Source organism: Emydura macquarii, unplaced genomic scaffold (genome assembly GCF_026122565.2).
Source record: "Emydura macquarii macquarii isolate MOO-44397 ecotype Brisbane River unplaced genomic scaffold, CSIRO-AGI_Emac_v2 contig_3451, whole genome shotgun sequence".
NCBI lineage: Eukaryota > Metazoa > Chordata > Testudines > Chelidae > Emydura > Emydura macquarii.
In genome coordinates, this window is record NW_027133588.1 from 336717 (window position 1) to 355923 (window position 19207).

General features: G+C 52.6%; 1 protein-coding gene and 1 pseudogene across 1 annotated transcript in view; one reads left to right on the forward strand and one right to left on the reverse strand.

The window, feature by feature from the left end:
- The first annotated feature begins 3513 nt into the window (after positions 1-3513).
- On the forward strand, positions 3514-11369 carry LOC137144400 (synaptotagmin-7-like; annotated as a pseudogene).
- Positions 11370-14998: 3629 nt separating this feature from the next.
- The window catches only part of LOC137144434 (rootletin-like), a 34497-nt gene continuing 30288 nt past the window's right edge, over positions 14999-19207 (reverse strand). Inside the window, exons 27-30 of the mRNA XM_067534743.1 lie at positions 19081-19191; positions 18678-18824; positions 18096-18156; positions 14999-17044 (exon numbers count right to left, since the gene is read on the reverse strand). Coding sequence (XP_067390844.1) covers positions 16443-17044; positions 18096-18156; positions 18678-18824; positions 19081-19191 — 921 coding nt within the window. The 3' untranslated portion in view covers positions 14999-16442. The remainder of the gene's footprint in view (positions 17045-18095; positions 18157-18677; positions 18825-19080; positions 19192-19207) is intronic.

Sequence of the window (19207 nt, forward strand, 5' to 3'; positions counted from 1 at the left end):
TAGTAGATGGCTGCTTGAATCACAGGGAGAGTGTTGATGGTCCTACCCCCTGCCTTGGGCAATTATCTACAGCCTTAATACTCCCGTGAGGTAGATGGACATTATCCTCAATGGGAAGAAACTGACGCGTAGAGAAACAAAGTGACGCAGAGTGAGTCCGGGGCAGACCTGGGAATCGAACCCCTGGGTCCTGCATGGCTTTAATGACCAGACAATGCCGCCTTCTGTGCTGAATCAACAGGTGATCTGAGCCCAGTTTCAGCTGTAGCACCTCAGGGCCGAAGGGGATGGTGCATGGTGATGGCCTCCAGACTGACTTTGGACAAGGAAAGGGGGCAGTTACATTGGCAGTGTCAGATGCAGAATGTTAAATGTGTATTACAGCTGCAACTCTCTAGCCGAAAAAAACATTGGTCCCAGTACTTTCCCTTTGCCATCTAGCGACCTGTGAGCGAGTCAAACGGGAAAGAAGCAGTGAAAAGAGCTGAGGCCGATTTCAAAGGCTTTGGCTCTGACCTAGAGGGATTGTCTGTATGTAGAAAAAGAGGGTCAAATCATCAGCTGGTACAATTCAGCAGAACTCCATTGCCTCTGCCCATTTACACTGGCTAGGGATATGGCCCAGAGTACTTAGAATCTGTTTACACTCATTGTGCATTTCTGGAGCCATTCGTTCCAACCTCCAGGGCAAGATAAAGTCTTTTGTCTGCCCCTTCAGTCTATGCTTTAAGTGCGGGGCCTTTTGGTAACTGTCTCACTGGTATCCTTTCGTGCCATGACCCGTCTCGCACTGATGGAGGTGCCGTAGAGATAGCTGCTGTGATTCTGTGCTTTGAAAACAGTGATTTAGCTGAGGACAGGGCTACAAAGGCAACCGGAGAGAGACCACAGGGAAACGAGGCAAACCTACCAGCCCGTTTGCAGGAGCAATCACAATTCCCTGTATCAGGGCAGGTGGAACAATAATTAATAATGAACAAAGCATGTTAATCAGTATCCTGGGCATTATCATAAATTCTCAGTGAAACAAAACAAAAACCAGCGCAGGTCTACGGGTTGTTGCTGGCTCTGCTTAACTGCGCTAGTGCCACTTCAGATAGCAGGTACTCAACAGCCAGCACGCTTCCAGCATTGCCCCTGTACCTGATCTGCCCTTGATCTTGAGGTTGTGCTGGAGCCTGAGAAGCAGGCACTCCTGAGTCCTGGAGCTGGCTCTTGTCCCTGACTCGCTGTGTGACTTTGGCTGAGTCACCTCAGGGTCCCATTGGTAAAACTCCAGTTTGCTGCCCATGTTCAGCTAACTAACTGGTAGCTTTGCTGTGGAATGGCTAATCACCTAATCTGCTGCAAGTGGGTAGGGAGAAGTGGGTGTGATGGCGGGTTCTGGCCAGTCTTGTAAGGTTCACAGCTGCTGAAGAAGGACTCTGAGTCAGAGAGGCCTCTGCTTTGGTGGCACTTGAGAACTCCGTTGATCTGGACGTTAGCCCAAATCCAGAGTACCGAAGGGATCTGGTTCTTCATCGGTGAAGTCAATGGGCGTTTCAGTGGCAGATGGGGCAGATAGCCAGAGTTTTTGGTTGTGCTATTTGAAATGCTTTGTGATCCAGCTATGCAGTCCCAGAGTCTGAAAATCATCTTGTGCATTTTCTTTTCAAGAAAAAAACACTTAGGAAACGCTATTAAAAAACCCAAACCAACCTGTTAACAGAACATTAAGGTTGCATAGGTAAGGATTTAGAAGTCAGGAAATGATTGAGGTAATGCATGTGTAACCTTAGCTCTGTCCCCCGGTCCCTAATTGTCTACGGTACCACCTTTAATGACATGATCACGTTTTACCTAATTTTTCCTGATATGTTAGATCCACAACTGTAGCATGTTGTAGTGTTGTGTACTATTCTGTGTCTGCCACTTGGAGTCCATATATGAAAAATACACACCAAATCATACATACCCAAAATAGCATAGATTAAACATATCACAGAGATCCTGAGCTCCTTCAGTGATTGGTCAGTATCAGAACCTAGCTAGTATAATACTGCCATCTTTCTAGAATCTGGGTCGAGTACCTAAATTCACAGCTAAGTTAGCTTCATAATTAATTGTTGAAAATAAAATGTGCAGCAGATGGGTGCTGACAAAGTTGTTAAAGTAGAGACCGTAAAGAAAAGATATGTAAAAAAACCCCAATAAATGTATCCTGGCCCATTATGACAATGACATTAATTTTAAAAATTGCAAGGTGCAGATGTGTTGTGAAAACTGTTGTATTGCATTGTGGTGTTTGAGAACTGCATGATCACATGGTTTAAAGCTACTGCAAGAATACTTACAGCCAAGGGGCCAGAGTTAAGATTCCACATGCAACTTTGTCTTGGACACTTCTGAACTTTGGTATGCCTTAGTGTTCCATTAAGATATTTGATAGCGTGGAATCCATCAGCTTTCAGCTCATAAATAATGTGGCTCAAGGGTGAAGAAGACAGTGGTGTTTTTGGCATGTGTGTAGAGAGGGAGAGAACCAGTGGAGGTCTGGGTTGATATGTTTGAGGTCAGGGATATGGATAGTGTAGTGGGGATCTGGGAATGGCACGTGTGCATGGTTAAGAAAGAGATAGGGCTAAGTCTGGGGTATTGGTTGGGGGGAGAGGAATGCAGACACCCAGGAAAGATCCATTGTTGGAATACTTTGTCCAGGGCTGGTGTCCACAATTCAAGAAGGGAGTTAATAAATTGGGTGGGGTTCAGAGAAGAGCCACGAGAATGATTAAAGGATTGGAAAACCTGCCTTATAGTGATAGATTCAAGGAGTTCAATCTGTTTAGCTTAACCAAGAGAAGGTTAAGGGATGATTTGATCACAGTTTGTAAGTACCTACATGGGGAATAAAACTTCATTAAAGGGCTCTTTGATCTAGCAGACAAAGGCATAACAAAATCTAATGGCTGGAAGTTAAAGCTAGACAAATTCAGACTAGAAATAAGATGCAAAATTTTAACGGTGAGGGTAACTAGCTCTTGGAACAATGTACTAAGGGCTGTGGTGGATTCTCCATTGTTGGCAATTTTTAAATCAAGGATGGATGTTTTTCTAAAAGGTCTACCCTGGTTCAGTCAGGAATTAATTCTGGGAGGTCCTGTAAACTGTAAGGTCACAGTAGAGAATCACAGTGGTCCCTTCTGGAAGCTATGTATCTATAAAAGATCCAGGATGGGTGTATGATGTGGGGCAGATGATGACAGAGAGAGGGAAAGCTGGGACACTAACTCTCGAAGTAGGCAGGGTTTGCAGGCAAGTATCTCAGAAATGTTAGCACAAGAAAGGAAAGAGCTGACACACTGCCGGGTTCCTGAAGTCAGTGGCAGAGAGGATGGTGTACAAGTTGTGAGGTCTGGTAAATTACCAGCTGGGAACTGCAGGGCCAGTGAGAATACTGATACCATTAATAAACAAAGGTGTGTGAGTGTAACGTGCATAGATGTGACAGGAGTGGGAGATCAAACAGTGGAGGGCATGGGGGACTCCGAGATAGCAGCAGGAAGTCATAGACTAGTTACGTGCGTGTAACAAGTTACATGTCGTACAAACACGCATATAACTAATCTGTGACCTCGTGTCTCTCCAGCATCTGTCACCCTCACTGTCCACCTGTTCCCCGCAGTTCATGCTCTCCCCACTTGTCATGTCGTGCTTTAAACTGGCAGGGACTGCACCCCGCTCTGTGTTTGTGCAGCACCTAGCACAACAGGGCACCGATTCTCGGGGTGCTCCTCTTTTACCAGTAATAAGAGCTGAAAGGCAGCTGTGTTCTGCCTGGCACTGCTGATATGAAGTGGCGGGGTCTTGAAGGGAAGGAGAGCTCTGGATTCGACTGACTGGAGCAAAAGCCACACTGGTTATTAATGGTAACTGAGATGAATCCCTGCCTTCTGCATCTGCCCACTGTCCTTGGAGCTATTTAAAGAGGGCCACCAGCATCTGTGCAGGCAGGTGATCACTGGGGCTGCTGGATCCTGCCAGGAGCTGGCAGAGCATACGCGGTCCTTTGAACTCTGCTGCTCCAGCTATCACTTAGCTCACAAGCAAAGAGGACTGTGTCCCCCTCCCAGCCAATGCTTTATCAGGGCAAAAATCTTCAGCAATAGGAAAGCAACTCCCCTGAATGGAAACCTAGCCTACAGAATTTCTCCCTTAGCCACCGGGATTTGCTCTCTTCCTGGTGGCTCTGCTGCAGGCTGGGACCTAGCTCCTAGAACCAGCTAGAGCTCCTGCTCCGCTCCTGCTCTTTCTGCAACTGGCAGGATAGCGTACGTGACTCCCGAATACCCAGCTCTCGCCCTTTGCCAGTCCATCTTCTTCTGCAGAGGAATGATAGAAGGGGTGGTGATGATCCTCTACTTATGACTATTAATCCAAGTCCTGCTCAACAAACATCAGCAAGACTCGTCTCTTTCCTCCCCCGCCCACCCTGTCCTTCCCTGGATAAATGGATTTTGTATCTTGTCTCTTGCCAGAGCTCTCCAGCCTGTTAGATCTGTTTGTACAGGGGAGTGGATCTTTGTTCCTTGTGAACTAGATCTGGACAGAGGTGTTTGGACAATCCTGTTTTTCCCCCTTCCCTCTCACTCCCTTATCTGTTGCCACCCTCCCAGTAGCGAGAGGAAAGTCATCATCACTCCCGGGTGAACTAATGAACCAGGAGAGGTTTGCAGCTGGCCATTAATTGCAAGAGCATTTTAAAATGTGAAATCACACTCCTGGGCATGGTCTGGGGATTGTCCCCTGAAGAAGGGGCTCCTCCTGGCTGGTGACTTTATCATGTAGTTATACCGGGCCCAAAGTGTGCTGGGGGCTCTACAGACTAGAGGCCCTGCACGTGCTCCAGACAGGGATGGGAGGAGAGCCATTGCAGTCCTAAAGGTGACCTACCAGGACAGGGGAGATGGCCCGGTGGTGGGGTAAAGGAGGGTGGTTGTATCCCTGTGACATCATCATGGCACAACCCAAACTCCTAGTACAAGGGTCCATCGTGCTCTAACACGGCTGATTCAGATGGGCTGGGATTCCCCCGGCGCTGTCTGTTCCCCCGCTCCAAGAGCTTTCTAAGCTCTCTGCATCATTGCTTGTTTATAAAGTGGGGACTCCGAACTCCCCAAGGGGAGATGGGAAACTGCATCGTGCCCCACTGCTGAACTCTAGGTTTCTGCTCGCCCCCCTACCCCGCCGCCCCATTGTGCTGCAATTCCCATGCCCCGTGCCTGTGTTCTTCTCCCTCCTTGCCCCTGCTTCTCCAGGCTGACGAGATGCAAACCAGCCATGACATAGCTGCTCTGAGTCATGCTGCAGATGGAACTGCGCGGACTGACACCTCCTTTGTCACTCAGACCTGGGCTTGCTGGCTCTGAGCCCAGGGACCGTTGTTGACTGAGAGCTGAATAGAAGATCTGATGGACTCAGGCCCAAATTTGCCAACCTGGGAGCCTAAGGATCCTAAATCCATATGTAGGCTCTTCACTACGAGTTTGGGCTGATTTTTCACTGAAGTCTATGGGGGTTACAGGTGCGCAGCGCTTCTTCATTCAGGCCTTTTATCTGAATCAAATTTTAGGCACCCGCGTTTGGAACAATAGGTCTCGCTCTAGACACCCTTGGGTGCTACACAACCCCCCTTAGATAGTTCTCAGGTGGAGTCCATTGCCGTGAAGGGGCGGGAAAGGTTGCCTGGATGGACTATGTTTGGTCTTCTCCCCAAGTCCTGAATGGACATCTGGCCTTCTCAGACTGCAAGGGCAGCATCAGCTTATTCTTAGTGCATCTTTCACTCCACCTTCTTGTTTTGCTTTTGCCTCACATTGCCCTATGCTCAAGACCTCATCCAACTCCCTAAGTCAATCCTGGCATCTGTTTTGTTCTTTGATTCAAAATTTCAGTCTTGTTTAGTGCTGTTAAAAAACCAAATAATGTGCTAAGATTAAAGGTACTAAAAGTAAAAAGCTTCCATCCCTATTTGGAAACTGTCTGGAAGTCACTAGCATAGGAACAGCCTTAAATATTTAAGGGCAGCTTGTCCCCTATCCCGGTTACTCCACATAGGGGACTGGAAGCTTGGGGAATTTTGACACATGGTTTGACCCAGATCTACCATGCATCTAAAGTGGATCAGCTCTGCAGCTTGAGTGGAACCGCAACCTGCTTCCCACACCAGTGTTTGAGATTGAGATGCCAGCGTGCTCCTTCGCTTTTGGCCCTGCAGCCGTTAGGAGGGGGTTAGAGCCAACATGCTCAATTCCTGGGGCGTGTGAGGGGGTCTCATGGCGTGATGCCACCAGCTGTCTTACAGTAAGACAGGTGTGGATGGCAGGGAGGGGAGCCACGTCTAGCTCCGTTAGGCTACCATGGCCAGGGTGAGTGCAGGATGGGAAATCCCTGGGGCACTGAGGGAATCTTGAGTGTCCTGTGGCAGCTGAGTTGACCATTGTGATCTGTGTTATCAGGGCTGCCTGCCTCTGCCGCACAGAACCGGCTGCTGGCAGTGGCAGAGCACCCCCACTTCCAGGCTGTTTGGCCTTCCTCTAGCACACGGGGAGGGGGCACCCCACGACTGTCAGCCCCTGTCTCCCCCCCACGCACACACCCACACCCACGGACTTCGAAGCAAGGCTGAAGAGAGGAGTTGGTGTTTTTTCCCTGGGTGTTTGATTGGGCATCAATCATGTGTCTTACATAAACAGTGCGTCAGCTCGGCTGTGGGGCTGATAAGAGGAGGTTTTTTTCCATAGCCGTTATCTTGCTCAGGGTGAGGCGGGGGTTGTGTTAGCCTTGCAACGGATGTGTTGATCTGATGTAATAATTCCAGCTTTGCTCAGGAATGGTGCTAGGAAAGAGTGGAATGCTGCAGATGCTGACGCTCTCTGACCCCACTCCTTCCTCCCCTGTCCGCCGTTCGCAGTAATCTTTCCAGGCACGTCCTGTGCGGCGATGCGAGATGGATCAACGGCTCTGGTTTAGTAATGGTGCAGAATTGGACTGCTGCTTCTGAATCTTCCTGAGCAGGGGTGGGCTGGAGATCTGGATTTTGATGGCTGCTGTGCAGTGGGCTGGTGATTGCCAGGATTCAGTTGTCACCAGCCCATTGGTTCATAGATCTTAAGGTCATAGTGAGTTGGACTGGGACTCAGGAGACCCTCTGACATTGGCCTACTGGCGACCTTGGGCATGTCACTTCCCCACCTTGTGCCTCAGTTTACCAATCTGTAAAATGGGGATAATGTACTGGCCTCCTTTGTAAAGTGCTTTTAGATCTATACAAGCAGGTATTATTATTATAAGGGACCAGTCTGATCACTTAGTCCTTGGAGTAGGGATATGATCTGCTGGTTTCTGATGAGCTGAAGGGGTATCTGCCCAGTCAGTCTAGCTGTGGCATTTGTAATATGCCCATCGCCAGAGAACACAGGTGCAAACCGCTATGTATAAATCACATTTCCCACCGACTGATAGGCTTATGCTGTAATTCCTCTCTGCTCCATTCAGGGCATTTGCAGGCGCTCCTCGGGGTGGGGCTGGCCCTCCTGTGCTTCTGCCTTCTTCTGGGCTGTGCCGTGTGCTGGCGTCGAAGCAAGAGGCGCAGCCAGGGCGACATGAAAGAGCCGGCACCGACGCACACCCTGGTGGAGCAGGGGCCTGCTCCGTTTTCCCGGACCACTGCAGTGCACATCCAGCAACAGTACTTGGAGCTAGAGGGAGAGGTGCGGGATGCGTCGGCCCAGGCAGGTAAAGCCTCGCTGGGTTCTCCCGGGGCTGGCAGCAAACTGCGTGGGAGGGCCTCTTTGCCCAGCATTCCTTTCTCCCAGAAGCTTGGCCTGACCACCACAACGGGGCGGGGCTGGGTACGTCGCTGCACCATCTCTGGGGAGACCATGCTGACTGACGAGAGCAGCCTGCTGCCCTGCCGCTCTGCGGGAGACGGCGTCCGCCTGTTGCACACCATGCCGGGGAGCCTCCCCAGCGCTGGCCCCAAGCCGCGGCCCCAGCTCCACGTCGTCCTTTTCTACTCCCCGCCCGAGGCCACGCTCACCGTGACAGTGATCGGTGTGTCCCACCTGCCCAAGGGCTTTCGCAGCAGCCGGGACTCCTACGTCAAGGTGTACCTGCTCCCCAAGTTCATCGAGCCCCAGCGCACGGCCGTGCGGAGGAAGAGCCTGAACCCCGAGTTCCGAGAGCAGTTCCAGTTCGGTCCCTACCGCCTGGAAGAGCTGAAGGGCTTCACCCTGCGTTTCGCTGTCTACGTGAAGGAGTTTCGCAGCTTCCGGGACTCCTTCATCGGGGAAGTGATGCTTCCGTGCGCCCAGGTCACCTGGCACCCCGAGGTTGCCGCCAGCTACACGCGAGAGCTGTCAACCACCAAAACCAAACTGAAAAAGGTCAGGATTGTGTCGGTAAACTAACAGCACCCGGGGGTGGGGGGAGGTGCTGGCTGAGGTCCCCAGTGTCCCAGAGACTGAAAGGGCCACCTCGTACTGGTGCCAGGGGAGGACTTTCTCATTACTGAATCTCAGTGGAATTCCCCTGGCAGGGCAAGGGAGATTTTAAGGCTCCAGGACTGGGTGTATCACCACTTCCCTCTGCTAGATGGGACACCAGACCAGCCCAAGGGTGTCCGATCATGCATCCTCTAGGCCAGCGGTTCTCAACCTTTTTTTACAGAGTACCACTTGGGTCAGGTATAGTCGGGTCAAGTACCCCTTCACCTAACTGTACCTGGCCAGAGTGGGACTCAGTAAAATTGCAGGTTTGCGTGAGGGATCGACGCCGAAACCCTGCCGCCGTTTCACATTTTCACGGTTTCTCGGCGGCGGAAAATGCGTTTCGCGGTGGGGGGGGGGGCTTTATTTCGGCGGCAAAAAGTTTTTTGACCGGAGGCGGGGGAAGAGATTCGGCGGCGGCACAGTTTCCCGGCGGCGGAAGGGGGGGATTCGGCAGCAGCGGGGTTTTTCGGCAGCGGCAAGGGGGGAGGAATCGGCGGCGGCAGGGGGGGGGTTCGGCGGCAGCAGGGTTTTTCGGCGGCGGCAGGGGGGGAATCGGCAGCGGAATCGGCGGCGCGTTTTCCATCGCGTACCACCGAGCCGTCTTCCGCGTACCACTGGTGGTACGCGTACCACAGGTTGAGAACCCCTGCTCTAGGCACCAGGGGCCCAAAGAGACCCTCCCTTAGCTCCAGGTGAAAGCAAAATCCACCTTAGCTGGAAGGAGAGCAGTGAGTGGGAAGGGCATGTGTAGGGCGGGAAGTGGCTGTGGTAAGCACATGAAGGGCTTTCCTCCCCAGCCTGGAACTGCTGGAGGGGCCTGACCTTTGTTTCTGTCTCGGTGGCTGTGAGGTGCCCTGGAGATGGCGGGAAGGGGTGAGATTGGTGGGTTTCAGTGTCTCCTGCTGTCCGTTTTGTTTCAGTGTCTCAGCTCCCAGGACATCAGCTATGGTGCTGCGTGCTCCCTGTCCACCTCCCTGGGCCAGCTCTTCCTTCTTCTTCAGTACCAGGCTCTGGCCAATCGTATTAAGGTGCTGGTCCGCAAGGCAGAGAATCTGGGCCGGCTCACCCGCATGCCAGGGGCACCAGGTAGGGGACTCCTCTAAAGCTGGGGAGGAGAGCAGGTTCAATAGGCCTTGGCAGGGGAAAGAATTTGGGAGGGTGCAATAGTAGTATTGGGGCAGTGCCTGTTGTATCATTAAAAGTGCCCAGGATCTGCTATGGGACATGCCCCTCTCGTCTACAAAGCCCTTGGACCATCAAGTCTGGGTTTCTCTGCTTGAGGCCTCCTCAGCCCTTCACCCACTGTCCTGTACAACACACACTTGGCCCTATGATCAGCATGTCCATGTCGACCCCCCTGGGACCATTGTTGGAATGAAGATGTTTTCAGTGCAGGGGAGATGTGGGATAAAGCGAGGGATCCAGAATTGGGGTGGGGAGAGATCCCAGCTATGGGATTTCCAATTCCCCCTTTGTTCTAACCCTTTCCTCTCACTTTCCCCAGCCCAGCAGTGGCAGATCCTGCTGCCTTCCTGGGAGCAGGGCATAAAAGGGCTGTGAATCCTCCAGCCAGGCCAAACCTGCAGGCAGCTGGGGAAGAGAGCAGCTTCCCGGAATGAGCTCAGAGGCTCCTGTTGTTTAAATGATCCCCTGAGGCCCGGTGCCCCCCGACCAGCACTGAGGGGAGCATCCAGTGTCTCAAAGGCCTTTCCATTCTATCCTAATAGCACCACGGCATTTCTGGGAGGCAGGACACACCTATTCATGCCCCTAACCTACCTCCCGATGAACCTCGCTGCGTCTGGGCTGTCCCCCTCCCCCCCCAACTCCCAAACCGGTGTCCGTGATGCCCATGCACAGCGGATCCCTCTGGCTGAGTCCCCTTTCTCTCCAACTCCATGTCCAGACCACTACGTTGTCGTTCACCTTTACCACGACGGGCGAATCGTCGACACCAAGGAGACCAAGTCCGTAGCCGGCTACAACCCCGTGTGGAACACGCCCTTCCTCTTCAGCCTCCCCGCAGGAGACATCCAGGAGCAGCGGCTGTCCCTCGAGTTCACCGTCATGCAGGTTGGAGGGAGGGGGAGGCGGGGTGGGACCTGGGTGCACGTGCGCGCACGTTAGCCTGCTGCAGGGCCTGGCGGGGGGTGGGTATATGTCCATGCAGGTGCTGACTCCAGAGCAGGCAGGTGATGGTGGGGCATTTGCAGGGGCAGGCTGGCAAGCGGGCGGCGACACAGGCCGCGCGGTGTGTTGGATCCGGGTGGCCTCGGCCAGCGGGGGGCAATATGGTTTGTCAGGGCGGGTTCGTGCTCGGGGCATTTTCAGGAGGTTGGCACCAGTAGGTACCCGATGCCACGCGAAGGGGGGTTTGCTGGGGGAAGGTTGGCGCCTCCGTGGAATTTTAAGGGGTTTGTCAAGGCCCTTGCAGGAGGCTGACACGTGGCGGCGTCCGGAAGGGGCCATGGGGGGGCATTGTTGGCACACAGGCGCTGTTGGGGGAGGAGCTGCTGTGGGCTGTTGCCATCTGCAAGGAAACAGCCTTTCCGGGGAAGGCGTGCGCACGTGCCAAGCCTGCTGGCTGCTTCTCTGATTGATGCTGCCGAGCCCCGTCTCATGCTTCCTTTCCCCTTCCTTCCTGAAGGCTCGCCTCTATACACGCAGCTGCACCCTGGGTCGAGTGCTGGTTGGGCCCCACGCCCCCCAGGCGGGGCTGGCCCACTGGAAGGAGATGTGCAGCCGAGGGCACATGGAGTCAGCGCGATGGCATTTGATTCAGCCGAATGCTCTCGGTCTTGACCCTCGATGCTCCCGGCAGCCAGTCAGCAGGTGACTCGTTGGCGCACTCAGTCGGAGCAGGACAGGGGAGTCAGTGCTGCGTACTCGAGCGGGTGATCCGCACTGGCTGCGCGGCTGAGTTGAAGAACTGCAGTCATGTCAAAAGTCTCATCTCGACTCCAGCGTGGTGCATCCCTGCTCCGTGCTGCCCTGGATGGCTACAAGGTCAGTTGAGGTGGCTTCCATCAAGAGGGGGCGCAGCCAGGCACTCGAAGCAAAGCCAGAGACCTTCCTTGTTAAGTGTCTTTGGCAGAGAGAGATCATGTATCTGAAATTAAAAGGAGCGAGCCCCTCTCTCAGCTTCTGGCTGCTGTTAGGATGTTGGCCCAGGTGAAGGGAGCGCGGGCAGCAGCAGAGAAAGGAGGGCAGGAGACATGGAAAGCAGCAGAGGGAAAGGTGAGTGTGGAGAGGAGAGGAAAGAGCATGGACAGATAGGAGCAAGCTTCAAGTGTCTTCCGTGCTGGTGTCAGATGGTCCGGGCTTGCTCAGGAGGGATTCCAGGCTGGCACTCCAACTCAGCTAGTTGTCCCCAGTCCCCCAAACTGAGACAGTAACCAGTGATCAAATTTAAGACAGCCTTGGCTGCGCTGACACAAATCCAGTCCGAGTATAAGCAGGTGCAACTCCATTGACTTCACTATAGTTATGACCACTTACCCCACGCTCGATGCTCTTGTGAAGTCAGGAGAGTTTCACTTGCTTTCAGCAGGGTTTTGGCCCCTGCTGTGTTCATGGGAATTCAGCTCAGCATAACAGATATGATCAGTGCTGCAGCCAGAACAACCTCCAATCAGTTCCAGTTCACTTGTAGGGAACGGCAGGCCCACACATGGATGAAATGTCAGCCTTGATTCCTAGATCTCTGTGTAAGAAAGCGCACGCTGTACTGTGTAGAGCAGTGATCTGTGGGGTCACTTTGAAGGAAGAACCCATGTGCTATGAGCATGGGGCAGGAAGAGGTCACAGAAGGGCTGGAAGGCCATTTTCCCCTATCCCCAGCTTCCTACATAAAATACCAGATCTCATCCCGTTCTCCCATCTCAGGGCTTTATAATGGAATGTTGAACTGTTGCACTTCTCACCCTGGACCTGCCCTGGGATCCATCCCTCTGATATATAATCCTCCCCACTGTAGTTGGACCTACAGTCCTGGAATTCAGAGCTGATGCTGGAGGAGCAGGGCTACGATGTGAAAATAAGGAATGTTGCATGGAGCAGAGATGAGGTTCTTATGGGTGGTTCAGGGGAGCCCAGCTTCCTGCGATTCCACTGATGTCACTGGAGCTTTACAGGAAATCAGAGCAGTCACTTACTTGCAGTCCCCAGTCAATAAAAAATACACACCCCATAAGGACATGATAAGCTGTGGGCCTGGAGGTGACCTATTTTTAAAACACAGAAGCTTTTGATAGAGGCTAGGTAGACTCCCAAGATGCCGGCCCTGGCCAGGAAGTGAAATCACTGGGAAGGTGCTGGGAAGCCTTCAGTATAGTTCAGGGCCCAGACCTGCACTGCCACATCTGGGCGCTGACTTAGACCTTTGTGTTTCCCGTCTACATTGTCCCCTTTAAAAAAAATAAAAGGAATTTGTTTTGAAAGTGTATTACTGCCTATGTGATGTCATTTCCTGCCATGTGACTGTATTGATGACAGAACAAGATTAACAGGGTGTGATGCTGTCTGTTTGAAGATGACCATGTGTATCATTGATCATACCATACAATTGCAACAAGTCTTATACAAAGTGTGTCCTGTAAGGTATCAATGGAAAAGGTATGATTTGTGAAGTATGATAATCTTGTTTATATGCATGTGTCATCTTTGTATCTGAAGTTATGAACATTGGCTATGTACTTGTATCTTAAACATGTCTGTTCCTGGGTGACACCCCCTAAGATAGATTTGCATCAGGGCTAGATAGCTGTGTGTTGTTGACCCATTAAGGACAACTCGGTTCACAATGGGCCATTGAAGAAATTCATCCCGCCCATAAGCCTTTCCTGTGGATGCTTTTCAGAAGGAAGATGGGCAATGGCTGTCCTGTGAGTCAGCAAACCATGTAAGGCCATGTGATAAGGACATGTGACCCTGGACTCCATCTTGGGCCAGTTTTTTCTGGCACCTGGGCTGTATGTGGGCTTTGTTAATTTCCATGCACATGGCAGAGGATATAAATTGCAGTTGGAACATCTCCATTTGGCCTCTTCCTTGCTCTAATTCTCAGGGCTGTGGATTTACGACAAAAAGGAGCGTCTTGAACTATGGGCTGAGGGACTTTCCAATCATTTGGAAATTACCAGAGATATTTTACAAGCCAGCAGTCTATTCCGTCACTGCTCCAAACCAGAGCTAAGGACTTTGCAGTCATGGGTATGTCTGTGATCTATTAACCATCTATAACTCTTTTTTTTTATTAATAGATCTTTAGTTAGTTTACTAAGGATTGGCTGCAGTGGGATAATTGGGGAAGATCCAAAATACACAGTGAGCTGGAGTCAGTGGCTGATCCTTCGGGATTAGAAAGAATTTCACATATAGTGAATCAGGTTTTCAGTAACCTCTGACAATTTTAGATTGGATTGCCTGGATGGGAGTCAAAGTTTGGAATGCCTTAAAGGGGACTGTTTGGCTTCTGGTTAACTAACGCGGTGATACAGAAGTTCTTTGTTACTGGTTTGATTAATCTAATGATATAATAAACCCCCAGCTTGGGGGGATTGTTATCAACCCTATTTCTTGCAGTCTGTCCTGAGTGTGGCTTTCTCAATGTGGCCCATCCCAGGCACCTGGTCACACTGGGTTTTCTTCGTGTATTGTTATTAAATTCCCAAGACTTGCTGATAAATGGCACCGTTAAATAATCGGGATTGTTGGTTGTGTTGGAGGTAGGTAAGTATATATGTACGGACTGTGCGTGGACGTACACACAGAGGAATGGCTGTTGTGCAGTTGCCGCACTGGTCTTTCCTTACTGGATTTACAACTGCTCAGCTGTGAGGTAGGCCCTCTATCATTAAGATTCTCCTTTCGCTCTCGTGGCCGGGGCCCGTGCCTTTGGCATAGGAGTTCCAGTCCTGCCGTCACCGTGCACTTCCAAATGGCCATGCTTCGCAGTCCGGAGGAGATGGTGTCCTGGTGCCATTTCTAGTCTGCCTGAGACAGGCCCGTGTTGGCGACCTCATGAAAAGGGCAGAGATATCAACACGGAAAAGGCACAGGGATGTTTCATTTACTAGTTCACCAGGGCCTGCACTATTGCTGTTGATTTGACACAGACAGGGCTGAGATGCTGTGGTGAGGGGAGGCAGGATAAACTCCTAAGACAGAGAAAGACTCAAAGGGAGCTAACTGTGTGATTGTTCATCTTTGGGGTGTCCCCGTCTGGAAAAGGAGGATGATCCCCACTCTTCTTGTACTCCAAACGTCAGGGAGGCTAACAGCACCCTTAGCACAATAATGGGCTGAACCAGAGCCTGGCCGTGACCATCCTCACTGGTGGGGAAGATCTAGCGCTCCAGCCCAGCTCAAGTAAAAAGGCTTCCTTGCTATTAGCCCCTCGTTCCTCATCCATCCAGCCTGGACGCCCAGCCTCCCATCCCAGTGGGCGCAGCAGAAGAACAGTCTGAGGCAGCAGAGCACATGCCAGTCCTTTATGGAAGAGACACACACAATCCACACAGGAAGCAGAATATATATTTGGGTATAAAAACAGCTGGGGAGAGGGGTGATTCTTTCCCACCCCAGAAAGCAGTTGCAGGAACAGCGATCAGTGCCCATTCCCAAGAGGATTTTATAGCAAGCACAGGGTGGCATGGAGGGTGGGGGGAGAGAGGATTAAAGAACACTCCTGAGGGCATCAGGCCTTCACAAAAATCAAATCAATCTGTGACTTTGCTGAAAAACCTTAGCTGCCCACCACTGAAACCCGCCTCCTTGGGGCACCCAACCCTTGCCAGTGGGGCACCTGCCCCCCTCCACCAACTCTTCCGGCTCTTTGGAAGGGCTGGGGCAGCACGGCAGTGAACATTAAGGGAGATCTCGCCTCCACTGCAAAAGGTTTGTTGCATGATGTCTCGAAAGATGTAGCTGAGAGGGACAAGGGAACTGGAGGCAGTGAGCTACACGGGCCCGCTCCATTGCCTGTTCCTCACTGCAGCAGCTGAGCCGTGCAACTGGAGCACCTTGGGGTACTCTGTCTAGGGCGTCCTCTTCCTTGGGAGGTTGAGCTGCCCACAGAAGAAGAACCAAGCTCCCCAGTCCAGGGGAACAGAAGAGGCCCAGCCTTGTTAAACGCTCACCTAAAGCTCTGTGCTGGGGCCTGGTTGGGCTCTGCTCCTCTGGCACAGAGGCCCTTCCTACCCTCAGGGTAAAGCTTGGCTGTGCAGGAGACAGCTTTCTTAGGGGCCTGGCCTCAGCCTGTGGGAACCCACCAAGGACCGTCACAACCCTCCTGCTCTCAGTGCCAGGCGCACCCCTCGGACCAGCCGTCCGTAATCTAAATGCAGAGCAGGGGGTACGTTTGACAACACTCCACTGCACACGTTTCTCCTCCTGGGGAGCAGATGAGCAGAAGCATGACGCACACGAGTCCCGTCCCTGAATGCAGGAGCAGGAGGTGCTCAGACACTATGGTGATGAAGGCAGGGGAAGAACCCGGCGCGTACGTCGCACCATTCTCTGCTCACATGCCACATGGGTGGCTCCTCGCTCCAGGAGGCCCAGGTACGTGGGACATTGAGCACTGTCGGACTTGCACCATGGAGGCCTGGGCCTGGCTAGCGCACCAACGGACCCTCCCCTCTAAAGCCCCTGACCTGAATTCCAACCCAAGGGGTCAGGAGACCCCTTTTCCCCGCTGCCAGGGTGAAATGGCTGCAGCCTCCACTTCCAAAAGCACATGCGATTTTCATTCATATCCCAGCCAAGATCGACGGTGAACAGCTCAGAGGACAAGGAGAGGGCACAGAGCAGATCATTCAAAGCCACATGTACCCAGCCATGCAGGGTTCATAGATTCCAAGGCCAGAAGGGGCCGCTGTGATCATCTAGTCTGACCTCAACGGGCAGGGCGCTTCAGCTGCCGCAGCTCTCACCTGGGGGCTCCGGGCTCATTCTGAATTTAAAGGGCGAGCCAGGCCGCTGTGGCCGGAAAGGTCTCGGCGAGAGAAGTACTGCCCCCTTGGGCGTGTAGGTGGACTCTTGGCTGCTAGGCTGACTACGGGGGCTCAGTGGGGAGGAGCCAGGCTCTGGGGAGGATCTGCCAGATGCTGGGGTGGAGGTTGGGAGGGGCAGCGTGGAAGGGGGAGGCAGTTTTCCGTTCAGAGGAGCGGCGGGGAGCTTGCTGAGCGGAGCTGGCGGTTCTGACCCTGCCTGGGACCTGTGGAATGGGCTGCCGCTGCCTTCAGAATTGAAGCGAGGCTGCTCACCTCCAGCCTCGGGCAGCATCACCTGCTTGGCTAGGTACAGAGCCTCTCTGCCGTGCTGGGGGGAGAGGGAGGAAGCATGGTGACCACCACCAGTCGGAGGTGCAAAGCCGTCACTCCACTGGCTCAGCCCCACCTCCAGCTCCTGCTGGCTGGAGAGCCTCGGGACCAGCAGTTCCAAGCCGCTCCTTTCCCGCTGCTGCTGTGGGAGGCTGCGGATATCCTGAATTTGCTGCTGAAACCTCAGTTTTGCTGTTGGGAGAAGAGGAAGGAGATTGTTACTGGCCATCAAAGGGAAGATCCGTTCTGCTGCAAAGCTGTGGGTGCCAGTTCCTTTCCATGGCCACAGTAAGGGGTGCTAGCATAGACCCGCTGGGACGAACTCCTGTTGTGATTCCATTGCAGTCATCGGGCTTATAGAATCATAGGACTGGAAGGTATGTTGCGAGGTCATGTAGTCCAGTCCCCTGCACTTATGGCAGGACCAAGCATTATCTAGACCGCAAGTCTGGACTGAGCTCACCATAAGGAACACCGTGAATGGTCAAGCAGAGACCCCCAACCAACTTTTCCAATCAAAGAACCAGAAAGGGAGTGGAGAACCCAGCAGAATTATAAAGCAACACAGTTACAGCGGCCAAAGGTAAGGTTGAAATTGCAGCGTACACGTTAAGCTGCAGAACTCACTGCCACGGGGTGTTACTAAGACAAAGGGCTGGTAAATGTTGAAATATGATCTATAAAATAGCAGCAGCTGAGGTCACATTAGCTAAGGTAAAAATATCAAGGGCTATTAATTTCCAAGCTCAAAGACTTCTTCCTGCCATGGCATTGTATTGCACGTGTGTTGTAAACCTTGGAGGCTGTTGTGCATTCCTCTGAAGCATCCCAAAACTTGTCATCATCAGAGGCAGGATCCTAGAAATAGAGGCTCATTGGATTGTTCAGAGACATGGGGATTCCTAATGGAGGGCCCAGTCTGGAGAGCGATTCTCTCTCTTCTCGAAGGCGTTAGGATCCTCAAAGATACTTAGGCTGATTTCAATAGGAGTTAGGCCTTTAAACACCTTTGAGGATCTGGACTCGTGTGACCTCAATTCCCACTAAAGCCAGCTGGGATTGAGAGCGCTCATCACCTCCCAGGATCAGGCCCTAGCCCACAGAAAGGCCCTGAGCTCTCACTTTTCACTGTCCATTTTTAAATGACGAGCCTGTTTCTGTCTCCACTGGCCAAACTCCCCACTCCTGCTCCCCACTCCTGCAGTAAGGTGCACCCTGTGCCGTAGAAATGCCAGTACCCTACCTTTCATCAGGTTTTCATTCTTTTGCTGCAGTTCCTGGATCTCAGAGGCCATGGCGGAAATCTGGGAACAACACAGACCGGCTCTGTTTAGAAACCGTGCGGCACAGGTAGGTACGCTGCCTGGGTCGCCCCTTGCACATACACATATTTTAGTGGGAGGCCATGAAAAGGGCAGATTCCCTAAGAGGCAGCCAGGGAATCCAACACAGGGGGATATGGCTAAGGAGTGGATGCCCAGAGCACAATGGCCTCTTGCAGAACTTGGACCTGGGGATCCTTCAGCTGGGGCTGGGAAAGGGTTCAGAATGGTGTTACCTCAGTTGGCATTGAAGGGCTTCTCTGAGATCAGGATGCCAGGGGGGATTTGCTATCCCTTCCAAACTCCACACTAGGAACAGTGTCTCCAGTGCCATGTCCCAAAACAAGCTGCGTGGTGGATGGCAGAGGAGTTTGCACCGACGCTCAAACTGATTGCCAGCCTCTGGCCATCTGCCTCAGGAGAGCTGGATCCACAGCTCCCCACTCAGTATTGGGCTGGCCCTCAAGCTGTGGGTCGGTCCCTGGAGCAGGACATGGCCATACCATTTCCATTTTCTCTTGCAGTTGCAGCCTGAGGAGCTGTGCTTCTTCAACACCATTGGAGCAGCCCAGATCTCCTGGCACAGGCTGCTGCTTTTCTTTTAGCGCCTGCTGAGGTTTCGCTTGCGGCTCGATGGCTCCTCTTGCGTTCTGCAGAAACAACGAGACCAAAGTCAATAGTGGGTCCGTGGCAGATACCAGGACCCGGCACCTGTTAGGTCCATGGCACGTACCTGACAGCTCCTCAGAGTCAACCCCCACTTTCACAATTGCTGCCTGTCCCCCAATGCCCACAGAGCGGCACCAGCCTTTACTGCAGTCCCCTCCTTGGTGGAACTGACATGTGAAGACGTGCTGCAAGGAGCTGGACTAATGCAGGGTGGGGACAGGGGCAGGCAGTTCTTACCACTTGAGATTTCTTCACCCGTTGCTCCACTGAGCACTCGTCCTTCTGGTCTCTTGACAGCTTCCTGGGCCCTGGCTGCAGTTGCTGCCTCTGGCTGAACAAGCCCTTGAGCTGTTGGAGCAGCAGA